This window comes from Adiantum capillus-veneris, chromosome 11 (assembly GCF_014529385.1).
Source record: "Adiantum capillus-veneris isolate H3 chromosome 11, ASM1452938v2, whole genome shotgun sequence".
Taxonomy (NCBI): Eukaryota; Viridiplantae; Streptophyta; class Polypodiopsida; order Polypodiales; family Pteridaceae; genus Adiantum; species Adiantum capillus-veneris.
Genome location: NC_140941.1, coordinates 148,352,010 through 148,368,941, shown reverse-complemented (window position 1 = coordinate 148,368,941; position 16,932 = coordinate 148,352,010). Strand labels below are relative to the sequence as shown.

The window sequence follows — 16,932 nt, the reverse complement described above, 5'->3', positions numbered from 1 at the left end:
TCATGAGCACTCCCCTCCCCCAGTGATTACTTCTCCTAATGTGTGGGGCCAGTCTGCCTCATTGTTATATACGGTTCCTCGACAGGACCCCCTTCCAGATCCTACAGAGCCATGCCCACCTACCAGCACCTTCTTTACCACTAAGACGGTAAAGAGAGCCATTGACAGGATGAGGACCAGCCGGGCATATGATTATGATGGTCTAGTAGCAGAGCACTTTATACATGCTAGAGATATGCTGGTGTAGAGGTTCTTGCAGTGTTGTTCAATAGTGCCATGTGTGAGAGTTACCTGAGACTTGGAGGTTGTCTACTATTGTGCCTATCTTCAACGTAGGTGATCCTACAGAGCCTGGGAATTACCGCACTATTATGGTTGGGCACACATTGGCACGGTTGTATGCATCCATTCTTGAGCAGCAGTTGAGTTATTGGGCAGAGGATGAGGGTGTACGAGCAAAGGGCTAGGCCGGTTTCAGGGGGGGTTTCTCCACTCTTGATCATATTCTGACACTCAGAGCCATCATTGAGGAGGGCAGGTCACATGGGAGACGGATTTATTGTAGCTTTGTCGATTTCCGCAATGCATTTGACATGGTACCGAGAGCTCGATTGATGCGTAGACTGCAAGAGATGGGGGTGCCCATAGTGTTGATTTGGGGGATTACGGCTCTATATTGATCACTGATGGGACATGTACGCACTCCGGAGGGGATATCTGATTTAGTTCATTCCACCATTGGGGTGACACAAGGTTGCCCATTGTCTCCTACTCTATTTGGTATACTCTATTTGGTATGTATGTTGATTAGGTGTCTGATTACATTGACAAAGAGGGTGATAGAGGTGCCAAGCTGACAGGGACGTGGATCCCATTCTTGTTATATGTTGATGATATTGTGTTGATATGTGACTCACCAGAGGGTATGTAGCAACAGTTGGATGCATTACACAGTTTTGCAGAGGATAGTGGATTGTTTGTAAACCTTGGTAAAACCAAGGTTATGGTGTTTAACACCACACCGCAATGGATCAGGAGATCAGCACTGACTTTCACATATGGTCAAGAGATTGTAGAGTATACAGATGCATACACTTACCTTGGGGTTGTCTTCACTGGGTCGAGGTTTTCTTTGGGGAGAGCAACAGAGACTAGACTGATTAGCGCTTTGCCGGCCTTGGGAGGCTTGGAGAGGATGTATTCGCAGGTTCAGTTCCAGGAACCTCGGACAAAGTTATGGCTCTTTGATACTTTAGTAGCCTCAGCTATGTTGTATGGGGTGCAGATATGGGGACCTTGAACCTTCTATAGGGGCCAATATGGTTGGAGACGTATGGAGAGGCCCTTGGTATCTATGATCTCTCGACTGATCAGACCCAAGGCCTCCATAACCCACGCTATCATTCGAGAAGAGCTAGCTGCCCCTCCTATGGAGATTGAGGCGCTTTTCAGATCAGCCTCCTTTGTGCACAACTTGTGGGATACTACTACTAGAGATAGATATGCTAGACTGGCCCTTGAGTCTTCCAGACAGTTAGCTCTTGAGGGGGACACTTCATGCTGGTATGCACAGATGACATGACATCATGGTTTCAAATGCATGGCTTCACCATGGACAGGCTGCCCCCTTTCCAGTACTCTCTTCAGGCAACGTACATGTCTCTTACACGGTTGGAGATTACTAGACTCCTTCGTCAAGACCTGATCCAACTGGATACCAGGAGGACATGGATAGAGCCGCCACAAGAGTTGGGCACGAAGATGGCTTCCTAGAGTGAGCATCTTCTCCACCTCACAAGAGATGGGTTTGTGATTCGACCCAACTACATGGACACATATGTATCATGGTTTGCGATGTGCCATTGGTCAGATACGCACATCCTCACATCAGCTGGAGATTGAGACTGGTAGATTCAGAAGGATACCAGCAGACAGTAGGATATGCCCATAGTTACATGGGACGGCGGGTCGGGGTCGGTAACGGGGATGGGGACGGAGACGGGACGGCAGAAGTTAGGAAACGGGGACGGGGGTCGGAACAGCAATATATACATTAAAAACGAGGCATTTTTTGACCTACACATATGCCACACACATAGAGCATCACTTTGACCACAAATTTACACTAAATAGACCAAAGAACATGAGTCATATAGACGCAAATGTGCTAATAAAACATCGAGAAATGAGGACCCAAAGGGTGGCTTTTATAGCCATTGGGGTGCTTCAAAGTTCAAACATATGGCTATTGGAGAGAAACTAGCCACTAGAAATGATCAGTTTTTCAAAATTTTAAAAAGGTCCCCTCTCATCCCCTGCCGTCCCCTATCGTTCCCTGCCGTCCCCTGGACGTTTTGCTTGCGTTCCCACTTGGCAGCCCACCCGTCCCCGTCCCGGAACCAGGCGTCCCCCGTCCCTAGGGTCCGTCCCCTCCGTCCCCTATAACTATGGATATGCCGCTTATACGGCTAGAGCCAAAGACAGAGCTACATTACATATGTCATTGCACAGTGTACTATGAGATACGGGGCCGTTTCCACTGCTTATTTAAAGAGTGTTTCGGTCCTTTCTCTAGGGCCATGAGTTATAATGATCAAAGATGTCTTGGGCTATATCTACTTGAGTTACATAGATATAAAGACGCTTTGCTGGGGAGAGATAGAGAGAGACAGTCCCAGAGACAGATTACAGATTTCTTTTCACTAGGTATAGGATAGCCAGAGGAGCAACCATCACTACAGAGCTCGGCCCACACTCATTCGACCACTAGGGGCACTCTCATCGACCGAGCACTGGAGCTACATAGATCCAGACGGCCACGATTGAGGAGAGGGGCTACACAGCATCGACGAAGACTACAGCAGAGGATTTGAGCCATACTCTCGACATCCAGAGTGCAGATGAGAATGGATTCTAGTAGTAGTATCTTGGTTCTAGTTCTTTTGTACCCAGACATGGTATTAGATTCGCCATTTTGTAACAGATTGGTCTCATAGGTCATTTTGGTCTTTTAAAGACGTTAATATAACATTTCATTTCATCTCTCTCTCTCTCTCTCTCTCTCTCTCTCTCTCTCTCTCTCTCTATATATATATATATATATTTATTTATTTTTTATTTTTTTTCTTTTCTTTTCTTTTCTTTTTTCTTTTTTCTTTTTTCTTTTTTAATTTAAAATTTTACATATTTATTTATTTAAATGAGCAACTCACTTGATAAGTTTGCTCGGTTTCTTGTTTGCTCGAGGAATTTCGCTCGGTGTTTAGTACAACTCCCCATTCAGAAGAAGAATTTCAAAACCGAGCAAAACCTAGCAAGATGAATATAGAACTTGAATCATAAGAGGAAATAGCTAGCATCAATAAATCATTTATCTATCATTGTCCCTATACACCTAAAGCATTCCCCATAAACACTTCGAGCATCCACCGACATACTAACTACTTGATTTGTGTAAGGCTATGCTCAGTCCTCTGAAGCACGATTGGTCGTAGATAGTCAAACCATGATAGATGCTTGTGCAAGTGTGAGTGTATATGTGTGTGTGTGTGTGTGTGTGTGTGTGTGTGTGTGTGTCGGGGGGGGGGGGGGGGGGGGGGGTTAGAGCATAATATTATGGCAAGTTCTTGTAGGGAGAGTGAAGCTTCTTTTTGTTTTAAAAAGTGTTGGCAAGAAATCAGAAACCGGCCCGTAGGGCAGTAGACTTAAGCTTTCACCCAATTCTTTACTTGAAAATTTTTACTTAAACTTTACGACAAAAAGAAATTTCCCGTATGAACCTGTGATTGGAATTCAACGCTTCAAAACAAACCATGGCTTGGCAGCTAGACAGGGACACCCTGTTGATCCCAAAGACTAGCTAGCGCCCCTTTCGATATTTCTTTATTCTTATTACACTTGAGAAAAAACTGTAAACTTCTACAAGCTGTTCCACTTTTATCGAGCTGAAATTCCCCTACTCTATCCCGATTTCTGTAGCATAACCACAGTAGAAATCTCCGCGGACAAAATCCCAAGTAAACAGTGACTTTCCACACACTTTAGAGCACTTTACAAAGCCTGGCAAGAAATTACAGCACGCTGAATTCTCTGTTTTTGGCCCTCAATTTGCACAAAAACACCTGTTTGATGGTTCCCTAGCTTCCCCGAAGCTTCTAGGATCTGTAGGCATCAAAAATGGCCAAAATCCTAAACCTGCAAAAAATTACAGCAAGCTGTAATTCTCTGTTTTGTGCTCCGATTTGAGTGCCGATCACTTCTGAGGGTAGCCCTCCAACTCCCACACCTATAGGGTCACTTGCCCTAATTCTAAGTTACCTAAGGGTAGGAAAGCCATTCCTAACAAGTGGATTCACAAAAAGCAAAATTGTCAATAGCAAACCCAAGTACAAAGCTAGGCTTGTTGCCAAAGGATATGCACAGAAGGCAGGCATTGATTTTAAGAAGGTGTTTTCTCCTATTTTGAAAATGACTACCCTTTGCATTCTTTTTGCTCTCGTTGCTATCTTGGATTTGGAGATGGATCAAATGGATGTAAAGACAGCATTCTTGTATGGTGATCTTGAAGAAGAGTTCTACATGATACAACCGGAAGGTTTTGTCATACCTTGTATGTGGATGACATGCTGCTAGTCGGGAAGAATAAGAGCACTCTTGACACTCAAAAACCAGCTCGATTCAACTTTTGCAATAAAAGATTTCGGTTCACCTAAACATATTTTGGACATGCGCATAACGAGAGATACACAACAGAAAGTGATGTATTTGTCTCAAGAAAAGTATATTGAAAAAGTACTTGACACATTTAATATGGCTGATAAGCCTTTGAGCCTAAAGTTGCAGCCACATGTAAAATTGAGTGCAAGTGATTGCCCGAAAACTGATGATGCAACCAATGCTATGAGGACAGTACCTTATGCTTCAGCTTGTGGCTCTCTCATGTATGATATGGTTGCCACTAGACCTGACATTGCTTATACAATGGGTGGGAGTAGTGAAGCGGGTTTATGTCTAATCCTAGCAGAGCACATCGGGATGTTGTAAAGTCCATAATGAGGTACTTGAAAGGGACCAAAAGCAAATGCTTGTGTTATGGAAAAGGGTCCATTAAGACTTCAAGGATATTGTGATTCTGACATGGCAGGTGATGTTGATACCCGCAAGTCACTAGTGGGTACATTTACACCCTGGTAGGCGGTGCTATTTCATGGTTCTCTAGATTTTAGAGGATAGTTGTACTCTCTATTACTGAGACTGAATCTATTTCATTGAGGCTTCAAAGGAAGCCATATGGTTAGCCCGCCTAGTCAGTGAACTTGGATTGCCTGATGACACGCCTATCCTTAGATGTGATAGCCACAATGCAGTCTGTTTGGCTAAAAATGCCATGTTTCATGCGCGTACCAAACACACAGATGTGCGTTACCATTTTATCAGACAGATGCTTGATAATAATTTGGTCTCATTGATCAAAATCACCACGCATAAAAACCCTACAAATGCTCTTACCAAAAATCTATCTAAGGCACAACATGAGCATTGCCTACAGATGGTGGGAGTTAAATAGCTTAAAAGGAGACTCTCTAGACCTTTAAGTGGGAGGTTGTTGGGAGTAAATGCCCATAGGTCACTCTCAATCTCCTCTGGACCGTTTCCAACACATAGCTTTGCTCAAAAGCTTCGCATATATATTTTATGTATGTTTTTAGCCCACCATTTTGGGCTTGTACAGGCATTATACTTCACTTATTAGCCTTCGAGCTACTTGGACTATTTTTAAAGGTTTCACATTGTTCAAGTGGCCAAATGGTACATTTTAATAAAAGAGTCCCAAAAACCTCATCGCCTGAGTTTTTAAACTTCTAAAAACTTACGTGCTCTTCTCTTGCAGAAAGCGCTACCTCTTTATGCCTCTCTACATACCACCTGCGTGCACACACACCGCCGCCCAAACTCACCCAACTTGGGTTCGCGAACCTCCTCTTTCACGTTCTCTCTCTCTCTCTCTCTCTCTCTCTCTCTCTCTCTTAAACTACCATTAAGCGCAAGTCTTATGTGTACCTTTAGTTGTTAAAATTCTGGCCATGACTTGATTGTAACCTTAAACAATAGAAGATCTCTAATTGCCGTCTTATCTACTTTTCTCTCTGAGCAAAAGCATAGTGGGATCAATGCCACCCTAAATGTGTTATCTTTGAGACTTTTTGAACATATAGCGAGATTTTGTCTAGGCCAGCAAACCCATAAGGACTCACTCAATTTGCAAACTCAAAAATTCAAATTGAGATTTCATGCTTGTTCCACTAAGTGTTCTCAGAAAATCAGAAACAGTGACGCTGCTAGATTGTAACACTAGAAGAACAGCCAATGAAAATTTATATCAGTAAACTTCTTTGAATGAACCACCGACTTCTAAATGTTTAAAAAGATTGGATGCAACAGCAACAAGTGAAGAGAGAGGAGACTACAAGCCATGAAAGCCAAGCAAAGGTATCACCCACTCACTTGGTTGCATCCTCGATTGCAAGTCGCAACCAATTCCACTACCAACGACTATGTATAACACATTCTGATCACCTTGAGAGTCAACAATAAATGCTCTATTGTCCTTGGGCAATGTACATTTACTACTATGAAATAATGATATCTAAGTTAATGTAGATTGATTTCCAATATCATGCCATCGCCCAAAGTCTTTGTTGTTGACTACCAGACTCTACAAATATCACGAGTTTAACAATACCCACATACCTTGTTAATTTCCATTTCTTCCGTTTTCTTAGATGGTTTCTTGAACACCTTGCCTGCGCAAGAAAAGCAGACTTGAGTATATGAAACCCGCAGTAATAAGGATTAAAGAAAATTATGGAAAGGTGGGGGTGGGAAAAAGGAACCTTTGCGGATGGGAACCTGCTTGCCATGGCGGTTAACAGGAACACTTTTCTTCTGCTGCCCTTTGAAAAGATTGCCTTTCTGTGTCATTTCGCGAGCGACAGAGAGAGAGAGAGAGAGAGAGAGAGAGAGAGAGAGAAGCTCACACTTCAAAGGAAGCAGTGCTTGTAGAAAAACCTCCTTGCCTAAAGAAAGGGTTATAGGCTATACAGATGAAGTTCTCTGTTTTCTGTTTATATAGATGAGTTCTCTTAATGAAAAATAGAGAAAGTATTAGAATTTTTCTATGGAGGATAAAATGTCCACATGAATACTACCCTTTACCTGTTAAGTTATTATGCAAAGGACTGTTGGGGTATAAAGCCCAATGTGGTCATCCAGGTAAGTGGGCGGGCCGCCAGGTATGTACACATATTCTTTTGTAAAAACCTAATAAGAACTCACTATGCTCTACACATTACAGTAGAGCGAGTTCACCATATCGTCGTGCTCTTCTTCTCGCACTCTCTCTTGCGTCGCACTTCCACTCGTACTCCTTCAACTGGTATCAAAGCTCAGATCGAGGCTCGGGGCAGCACTACAGGAGGCTAGAGTCACCAGCTCAGATTGGAGTGAAATTCGACAGGCGAAGACACGGCCCCAAATCCTGCGGGCAAGCTCGAAGGGCTCGGTGTTCTCAGAATTTCATTCTGAGGTCATCTCGGCCACCGTTCGGCTTCGACAAAGGTCTGCGCAGGCCATTTTTGACTACGTGGTCTCGACGGGTGCAGATCCGACTCTGCAAATTTGGGGTTTTCGGCTTACGACTGCAAGTGTTGAGGATATCGACACTCCCAGAGTGTTGATTTGTGGCTGTCTACACATCGAAGGACGGCTCACAGTTCTTGGAGGGGTGTCACATACGACACGGGCGCATCTGCACACAGACTGTAGGCGACATCCACTAGTTCATCTAAGCTTGTGTTTGCTGCTTGATATTCCAGATTTCATCCTGACATTGCAGGTACTTCCACATGGGATGTATTGTCAGAGATGATGTATGTCTGTTGAGGGTTTGCTGGCTGTGAGTCACGCAACAAACAACCGCCGCAGCGGTTACAGCATATAGTTGAAAATTTGTGGATGTATGACTTTGTGGGAAGTCTATGTACTGTCAGATTTACTGTAGCCTTTGTTGAGGGTCGAGAGAGGTTTTATTGAGCTGGGGGATTCTCGAATGTTGAGATCCTTTCGGTGATACAGGTCTTGGAGCGATCCCTCAAGCACCCTTAGATAGGCAGCTAGGATGTATTGACTGTGAGTTAGACAGCTGGGATTGCATCTTTGCTTTACTGTCGTTGAGGCATTGTCACAGTCTATGCTTACAGGACAGTGACAGGACAGTGAGAAACAGTACAGGTGCAGGACAGGTTTACCCGCAGCTTACAGTGTCAGAGAGACAGTGTTTTTTGAGTTGTTTTATGGTCTGTTTTTAGTACACCAGAGCCATTTTACAAAGGAGACTCTGCCAAAATTTCTGCAGAATCTGAAGCTTTCTTGGTTCATTTGACAAGTTGATATTGGTTCAGAGGTCAAAACTCTGCCAAATTTTTCCCAAAAAGGAAACTACTATGAAGCGTAGCTATGGCTGGATCACAGGACACTGCTCTTTACAATATCAAGAAGCTGGATGGAACCAATTTCCCATTGTGGAAGAAGCAAATTTGGCACGTGTTGGTACAAAAGAAGCAGATAAAACCTATAAAGCTCAAGGGGATAAAACCAGAAGATATGGACGAAGATGAATGGAGCGAAATGGATGAATTAGCACTTTCTACCATTATGCTGACTTTGGCAGAAAGCGTTTACTTCAATGTAGCAGACGAGATGTCGGCTTATCAAGCATGGTTAAAGCTGAGTGATCTTTATGAGAAGCAGAGTGCAGCTTCACAGGTATACTAGCTTAAGAAGCTTGTTGACTTGAAGATGAAAGAAGGGACACCTATGTCCAATCATCTGAATGAATTCAACACAATCTATAGTCAGTTGTCAGCTCAAGGTGTCAAGTTTGATGAACCTGTTAGAGCTATGTTCCTGTTGATCACATTGCCGAAAAGTTGGGACACTTTTCGCACAGCTTTGAGTAATTCTGCACCTCCAAATGGTTTGAACATAGCAGGTGTAGAAGGAAGTCTGCTTACTGAAGAAACCAATAGAAAGACAATGGACAAAGGCAAAGGAACAGCCTTAGTTGTCAGGGGAAGGACCAAAGAAAAGTACAAAGGTGGAAAGAAACCAATAGAAAGACAATGGACAAAGGCAAAGGAACAGCCTTAGTTGTCAGGGGAAGGACCAAAGAAAAGTACAAAGGTGGAAAGAGGAATCAGTCTCGTAGCAAGTCCTGCAGTGCTAAAGGCAAGAGTGACATAGAATGCTACCATTGTGGCAAGAAGGGTCACATGAAAAGAGACTGCAGAGAATGGAAAGCAGAAAAAGGCAAAGAGAAAGCTAAAGACCATGGTGAGAAGAACAAGTCCTCAGTGAAGATTCAAGAAATAAATGTGACAAACACTGTTGCAGAGGATGACAGTCTAGTGTCAGGAGACATCTACTTCTTGAAGAATACAATGGACTCGGCTCTTCTTACAGCATCTGATGGAAATGCACTGAGTGACTCGATTATAGACTCAGGGGCATCACTTCATGTGTCTCCAAACAAGGAGTGGTTTACTTCTTATGTGACCACTAAAGATCATGTTCGGCTAGGCAATGGGCACACATGTGAGATCTTAGGTGTTGGAGATGTTCAATTGAAGTTTCAGAATGGCTCTTCTTTCACGCTGAAGAATGTGAGACATGTTCGAGCAATTACAAAGAGCTTGATCAGCACAGGTTTACTTGATGATGCTGGCTACGTCACCACTTTTGGACAGAACATGTGGAAGATATCCAAGGGTTCTGCAAGTCCATCTTCTTGGAAGACAACTCTTCTAATCTCCTCAACCCTCTCCGGTTTAGAATGATATTTGGATTCATTAAAGTGAACATCATTACTGCGGACAACCTTTCTGGATTCGGGATCCCAAAGTCTGTACCCCATCTCACCAGAATTACCATAGCCTAGAAAGATGCACTTTCTACTCTTTGGCTCAAGTTTGTTCCTAAATTCCTTTGGAACGTGAGTATATGCCTCACAGCCAAAGACTCTGAGATGCTTGTATGAGGGCATTTTGCCTGACCATACCATCTCTGGCACTGAATCCTTCTGCAAAACCTTGCTAGGAGATTCATTTACAAGATGAACAATTGTTGATACAGCTTCAGCCCAAAACCCATTTGGCAGTTGTGCATTAGACAACATACTTCTGACCTTCTCTTGTATGGTCCTATTCATCCTCCCAGCAACACCATTTTGAGGAGGATTGTAAGGAGTAGTAAGTTCACGTTTTATACCTTTTGACTCACAAAAGTCCTGAAAGGCCTTTGAAACATACTCTCCACCATTGTCAGTGCGTAAGCATTTAAGCTTCTTGCCACTCTGATTCTCCACAAGTGTCACAAACGTTTTGAAAACACTAAACGCTTCATCCTTGTGCTTGAGAAAGTAAACCCATACTTTCCTCGAGTAATCATCTATAAATGTCATAAAGTAAGAAGCTCCCCCTAGAGATAGGTTAGGCATAGGTCCACGCAAATCACTATGAACAAGTGCCAAATGTGTATCTCTTCTACTGCTTCTATGCTTATGTGGCTGCTGTGTTTGCTTACCATACAGACAATGTTCATAGAATTCAAAATCATTAAATGAAAAGGCAGGCAAATAACGAGAACGAGACAAGATTTCCATTCCCTTCTTGGACATATGTCCTAACCGGCTATGCCACAAAGAAACGTTCGGTTGCTCGCTTACATTGATTACATTTTTAGAGACATTTGATACATAAATCATGTAAAGTCCTCCAGACTTTACTCCATAGAGTGGAACCACAGGTTGTGGCTGAGCCTGAGCCACCTATTGTGCGTAGATCTCGACGTGTCATGCGACCTCCTGATAGGTTTGTTCCATCTATGAATTATGTCATGTTGACTGATTGCAATGAGCCTTCATGTTACAAGGAAGCAGTGCAAATGAAGGACTCCGGGAATTGGCAATTGGCCATGCAATCAGAGATGACAGCTCTGTATAAAAACCAGACATGGAAGCTAGTTAAATTACCACGGGGCAAAAAGGCTCTACCCTGTAAATGGGTTTACAGGTATAAGATCACCGCTCATGATAGTCAGCCAAAGTACAAAGCAAGGCTTGTTGCCAAGGGCTTTAAGCAAGAACAAGGCATTGACTTTGATGAAGTCTTCTCTCCGGTGGTCAAGATGACTACATTGAGATGCTTTCTTGCATTGGTTGCCATATTAGATTTGGTGTTGCACCAAATGGATGTCAAGACAGCGTTCTTGCATGGTGATTTAGATGTGGAAATTTACATGCAGCAGCCAGAAGGGTTTGCTGAGAAAGGCAAGGAAGATTGGGTATGCCAGTTGTTAAAGAGTCTTTATGGCTTAAAACAATCACTGAGGGCATGGTACCATAAATTCCACAAGTTTATGCTTTCTCAAGGCTACAAACGTAGTGAGTTCGATCACTATCTATATACAAAGAAGGCTAAGGATGGTAGTTGGCTGATCCTTATTTTGTATATGGATGACATGTTGATTGCTGGAAAGCACTTGGAAGAAATTTCAGCTTTGAAGTCAAAGATGGCAAAATCGTTTGACATGAAAGACATGGGTGAGGCAAGTCATATACTTGGTATGCGCATTGAGAGAGACAGATCAAAGAAGTTGATTTGGTTATCTCAAACAGAGTATATTGACAAGGTTTTGCAACGTTTCAATATGGATAAGGGAAAGGCATTGAGTGTTCCATTGCCACCATATGTGAAACTTAGCAAACAAGATTGTCCTATGTCTGAGGAAGAACAGGCTGAAATGGATAAGATTCCATATGCGTCTGCAGTGGGTAGTTTGATGTATGCAATGATTGCTACTTGCCCAGACATTGCATTTGCAGTGGGAGTAGTAAGTCGATACATGTCAAACCCAGGCAAGAAACATTGGGAGGCAGTGAAAGGAATATTGAGATACCTGAAAGCTACAAAGAGTATGCGTATATGCTATGGGAGTCGGGAGCTAAGTGTAAAGGGTTTTACAGACTCAGATTATGCAGGTGACTTAGACAACCGAAGGTCTACGTCAGGGTATATCTTTACATTGGCTGGTGGAGCAGTATCATGGCGTTCTAGATTACAAGATTGTGTTACTCAGTCTACTACAGAGGCTGAATATGTTGCAGCATCAGAGGCATGCAAAGAATCAATTTGGCTTAATCGACTAGTAACAGATTTGGGAATCAAAGAAGAGATGCCTGTGTTATATTGTGATAGTCAAAGTGCTATACAATTGGCTCGCAATCCAGTTTATCACTCAAAGACAAAGCATGTGGATGTGAAGTATCATTTCATCAGGGAAATGCTCGAGGATAAGCAACTTCAGCTTGTCAAAGTTCACACCACAGAAAATCCTACTGATCTACTTACAAAAGGACTTCCCTCAGAGAGCTTTGTGCATTTTTGCAAGCAGTTAGGTGTAGGGTAGTACATCACTTCTCTACATCTCTTGTATATTAGCTTGTATAGTAGCTTCTCTCACACTTAAAGTACCACATTGGACTTTAAGTGGGAGGTTGTTGGGGTATAAAGCCCAATGTGGTCGCCCAGGTAAGTGGGCGGGCTGCCAGGTATGTACACATATTCTTTTGTAAAAACCTAATAAGAACTCACTATGCTCTACGTCACATTACAGTAGAGCGAGTTCACCATATCGTCGTGCTCTTCTTCTCGCACTCTCTCTTGCGTCGCACTTCCGCTCGTACTCCTTCAAGGACAAACATTCACCCTTATTAAAGATAAGGGCATGATGGTTCTAAAAGGTGTCCTCTGAAGTTTGGCTTATTCATGTGTTATTGCTAAGCAAAGCTTTGCCAATTGTCAAGGCACTTCAAGTGACCTAACGCGGTTAGGGCGAAAGATTTAGAGACTTAAAGATGAGGGCACGATGGTTCTAGAAGGTGTCCTCTTAAGTTTGGCCTAATTCATGTGTGGAGCGACCCAATTTGCTAGAGGAGAAGGGACATGTGATTTGCCAAAGGAAAAGGGACATGTGATTTGCCGGAGGAGAAGGAACATGTAATCACGCCCTAATTGACATGACTGCAATTTATATAAGTCGAACATGAGGGGCTTGCAGTAATAACTCATATATTCAAGGAAGGTAGTGGGCAAAGGGAGGTGTCTTTTTGTCCTCATAAGGTAAGGTCTCAGCCTAGTGCTTTCTTGTGTTTAGTTTACATCACATTTAACTAGGTCAATCACTTCCTGAATAGTTGGTAGGATATCATATACTTCGACCTCTTAGTCAATTCAAACGAAAGTCAATCAACCCAAAAAACGTTGCCTACTCCAACTCTGCCAACCTCACCATCATGGCACCCAAGGAGCTAGACCTAACATGTTTGGAGTTACTACATTCCACCCACCTCCTAGTGCACAACAATGGTTGATTTTTTAGGTTTTTCAAATTGGTATATCTCTTTAAGCTTTCGTTCGGTTTGGCATCATGAGGTTATATGTTAACTAGGAGCACATTCCTCAAGACGATGAGTGTTCTTCTGGTGGGCACTCTATAGCCGGCTACAAGGACTGCCTCTAGTGTCTAGACCACGATGTAGTGTCTTGACCATACTCGTCTAGGGTCAGCCTACCATTTGACTCTAGACTAGTGGACCGACCTAATCTAGTCTAGAACAATGGGTCGAACCCAAGGTGTAGACTATCTCTTGAGTCTAGAGCAGTGGGCCAACCCTGGGTTTATTGAGTCTAGACTAGTGGCCCTACCTTCTAGCTAGTGGACCATCTATATGGTGCAGTGGAGAGTGGTGGTTAGTTGGTCATTGCAACCGTGTCATCCATCGTACACCATTGATCTTCTCAAAGGAGATATCTTGCTCATAACTCTTTGTCAATGTAGACATGTGGCAAAGAGCAGTACTATCATACTTTTATTAGCACAACACACCTCCATCCACTATTGAGCCTTTGCACCCCTTCTTATCTGAATGATTCTTGGTCAAGAACTATGAGTGCTACCAACCAAGCATATGTATAGATTGTTGGAGTTAAAGATGGATCTACCTTTAACCCAAGCCGAACATTATATCTAGCCGTCCACTCTTCTCCTTATTCATTGTCCATAAACAAGGAATAAGGAACACTCTCATATACTTTTGCTGAGAGGTTGCTCCATCCACTCTACGTGTTCTCTCTCTCTCTCTCTCTCTCTCTCTCTCTCTCTCTCTCTCTCTCTCTCCCCCCCCCCCCCCCCCCGCAAACATATCACATTCGAACACCCTTCAACTAGTATCACAATGGTGGGGAGCATGGAGGTGTCGAGGCTCCAAGGCGATAGCTTGCTTGCTCTTGCTTGTGGAGAGATCAAGAAATCTTGAAAGCTTTGTGAGAACGCAAATGGAAGCTTGTGATTTCAGTTGGGAGTGATGTATGCTCTTGTGGAAGCTCAAAAGAGTGTGTGGAAGATAGTCGGTAGGTGAAGGTGCCCTAAAAACTATGTGTGCGCAGCACCACTATTTTGCAAACCAGTTTTCTCCTTGTAGATTGAAGGTTCGGAAATTATGTCCTACTCTTTCCTCCGTTTCGACGTGGTCTACAACGTTGCAGAAGAAACTTTTTACAAATTCCTCACTGTTTATTTAATATTCATCTCAAACTAACTGTTTTTTTGTTTTGTGCAATGTGCGAGTATGATGCACTTTTAAAAGCATGATAGGTGCTCGAACTTGGGTGCATAAATTTTGAGGTTGAAGATGCAATTTAAGCATATGCAGAACTTGAGGTTTGAATTTTTCTGGTAGATTTGGGTAAATAAGAACCGAGTATATTTGGTAGATTGTAGCATTTTGGATTGCGACGTTGACTTCCCGACAACAAAACCTCCGCACGACGGTGGAGGCACGACATCGACCATTTGAAATCGACATAAACACCACTATATGTTGTGCTCTCACACACGAGCACAGAGGTGTTCACACACCCTCGCAATGGTTTCTTGGAGGCACGATTTCCCAAGCACGCACTCGCTTGGAGACAGAGTCTTCTGCATCGATAGTAACGTTGGAGTTCCAATCGAGGATCACAGCTTGCACTTTTTCCCGTGCACCTATGCGCATAGATGACAGTGTGGGTTACTTCAAAGAGTATTTTGAGCACGGTTATGTTTTTTGATATGTATGCATATGCGGATATCGAGTGAGCTAATTACAGCTTGTAAGTGGCAGATTTACAAGTTTACAGGAAATTTGAATAGTTACGGATGTCCATAGAGCTGCTCATTCATGAGTGAGCTAGATTACCAGGATTTTGGCACTTTATGTATACCATATGTGGATTTACTATTGAGACAGTCATTGTTTGTTTATGGTCTATGCTATTTTGTTAAGATTTTTTGAGGTTTTGCTTAAATGAAAACTCTGTCCATTTTTCCCCAAATTCTTGCCATGCTTTCTACGTATGTGCAACTTACTTTCTGATGCTTTAGTGGTCAAGATTAACTCCCACTTTGACAGTGATCAAATTTTGACTCTCACTTTGAGAGTTTTTATCAGTTTCAAACACAAATTGGTGTTCTTGTACCCACTCTGGTAGGAGTGATATTTACGTATGCTTGTAGTGGTTGTAGCTTACAGGTAGTCACACGTTCTATAGATTACATGTACAAGTTCCTTGTAGCTATGAGATTGTGCATGCAATTTTTTGGGATGTGTATTGAGCATCGTGTTTGCTCTTTACTTGCACATATGGTTATGCATTTTATGCTCTTTTAAGAGCTGTTTATCCCCAAATTGTCTATGCATAGATTCTGCTTAGTGTGGCAGAGGTTAGTCTATCATAGTGTGTCGAGTCTTGGACAATGCTACTGCATTTCTTTGGTAGAGCTACATTGTGCATATGCAATCATTGGATTCATGTAGTGGTCGAGTCATCTCCCACTTTGTTGCCATTTTGGCATGGTTTATGGTTGAGATTTTGCTCATTTTACAAGGGAGACTCTATCAGATTTCTCCCGAGATTTTTTGGCATAGTTTTTGGCTTCTTGGCACAATCATTGAGTCTATGGTGGTTCACACTCCAATTCAAGTTTATGTTGTCAATTCACTATTGCTATTCAGTTTGGTTTAGTTATTATTTCATTATTTCTATTTTGATTTGATTGTTGTAATAATTGTTATACCATGTTACTTTTGGGTGAGGTTTTGTGCATATTGCACCAAGAGACGACCCCTAGAGAGCACATAGTGTGGAGCATAGGACACATTTCTCCTTCTACATGTGCTCTTATTTTTTACAAGCTAACCTAGAGCTAGCACACTTCCCAAAACCAATCGTGTGTTGGCTTAATGCACCTAACATTGGCTTCCTTCTCTCGAATAAACCCAGTCATACCTAATCTTCTCTTACCTTTTCTTTCCCTCCCCTTCCCTTTCTTTCCCCCGCCCCCCCCCGCCCCCCCCCCCCCCCCCCCCCCCCCCCTCTCTTTTTGTACCACCTCATACCTTAACTAGCCTCCAATTTTTGTACCTTTAAAACTAGCCTCCATTTTTGTACATCCATTTAACTAGCCTCTAAGTTTTTGGGTACACCCTTTTAAAAGCACTCCCTTTTCCCTCTTCTTGGTATCTCTAAAATTTTGGGGGGTAACCCAAACTTTAAACCCGACCTTGTCCCCCTCTTGATTACAGTACCCTTTACAGGTTTTGAACCATGCTCTCCTATTTATATCCCCTCCCTCCACCAATGTTGTGCACCACTGATGAGCTAATCTAAGCGAAACGCGTTTGGTGTAAAACTACCATCCCACCCCCCACTCTCCAAACAACCATTTTTCTTCCCCCCCCCCCCCCCCCCCCCCCTTTTCCGCGCTTTTTGTGTGCAA

General features: G+C 42.9%; 1 protein-coding gene across 1 annotated transcript in view; it reads right to left on the bottom strand.

Moving 5' to 3' along the window:
* LOC147448195 (2,3-bisphosphoglycerate-dependent phosphoglycerate mutase) overlaps positions 1–7,116 on the bottom strand; it is a 41,914-nt gene extending 34,798 nt beyond the window's left edge. Inside the window, exons 1-2 of the mRNA XM_086524073.1 lie at positions 6,894–7,116; positions 6,751–6,803 (exon numbers count right to left, since the gene is read on the bottom strand). Of these exons, the coding sequence (XP_086380199.1) occupies positions 6,751–6,803; positions 6,894–6,981 (141 nt within the window). The 5' untranslated portion in view covers positions 6,982–7,116. The remainder of the gene's footprint in view (positions 1–6,750; positions 6,804–6,893) is intronic.
* Between the last annotated feature and the right edge of the window lie 9,816 nt (positions 7,117–16,932).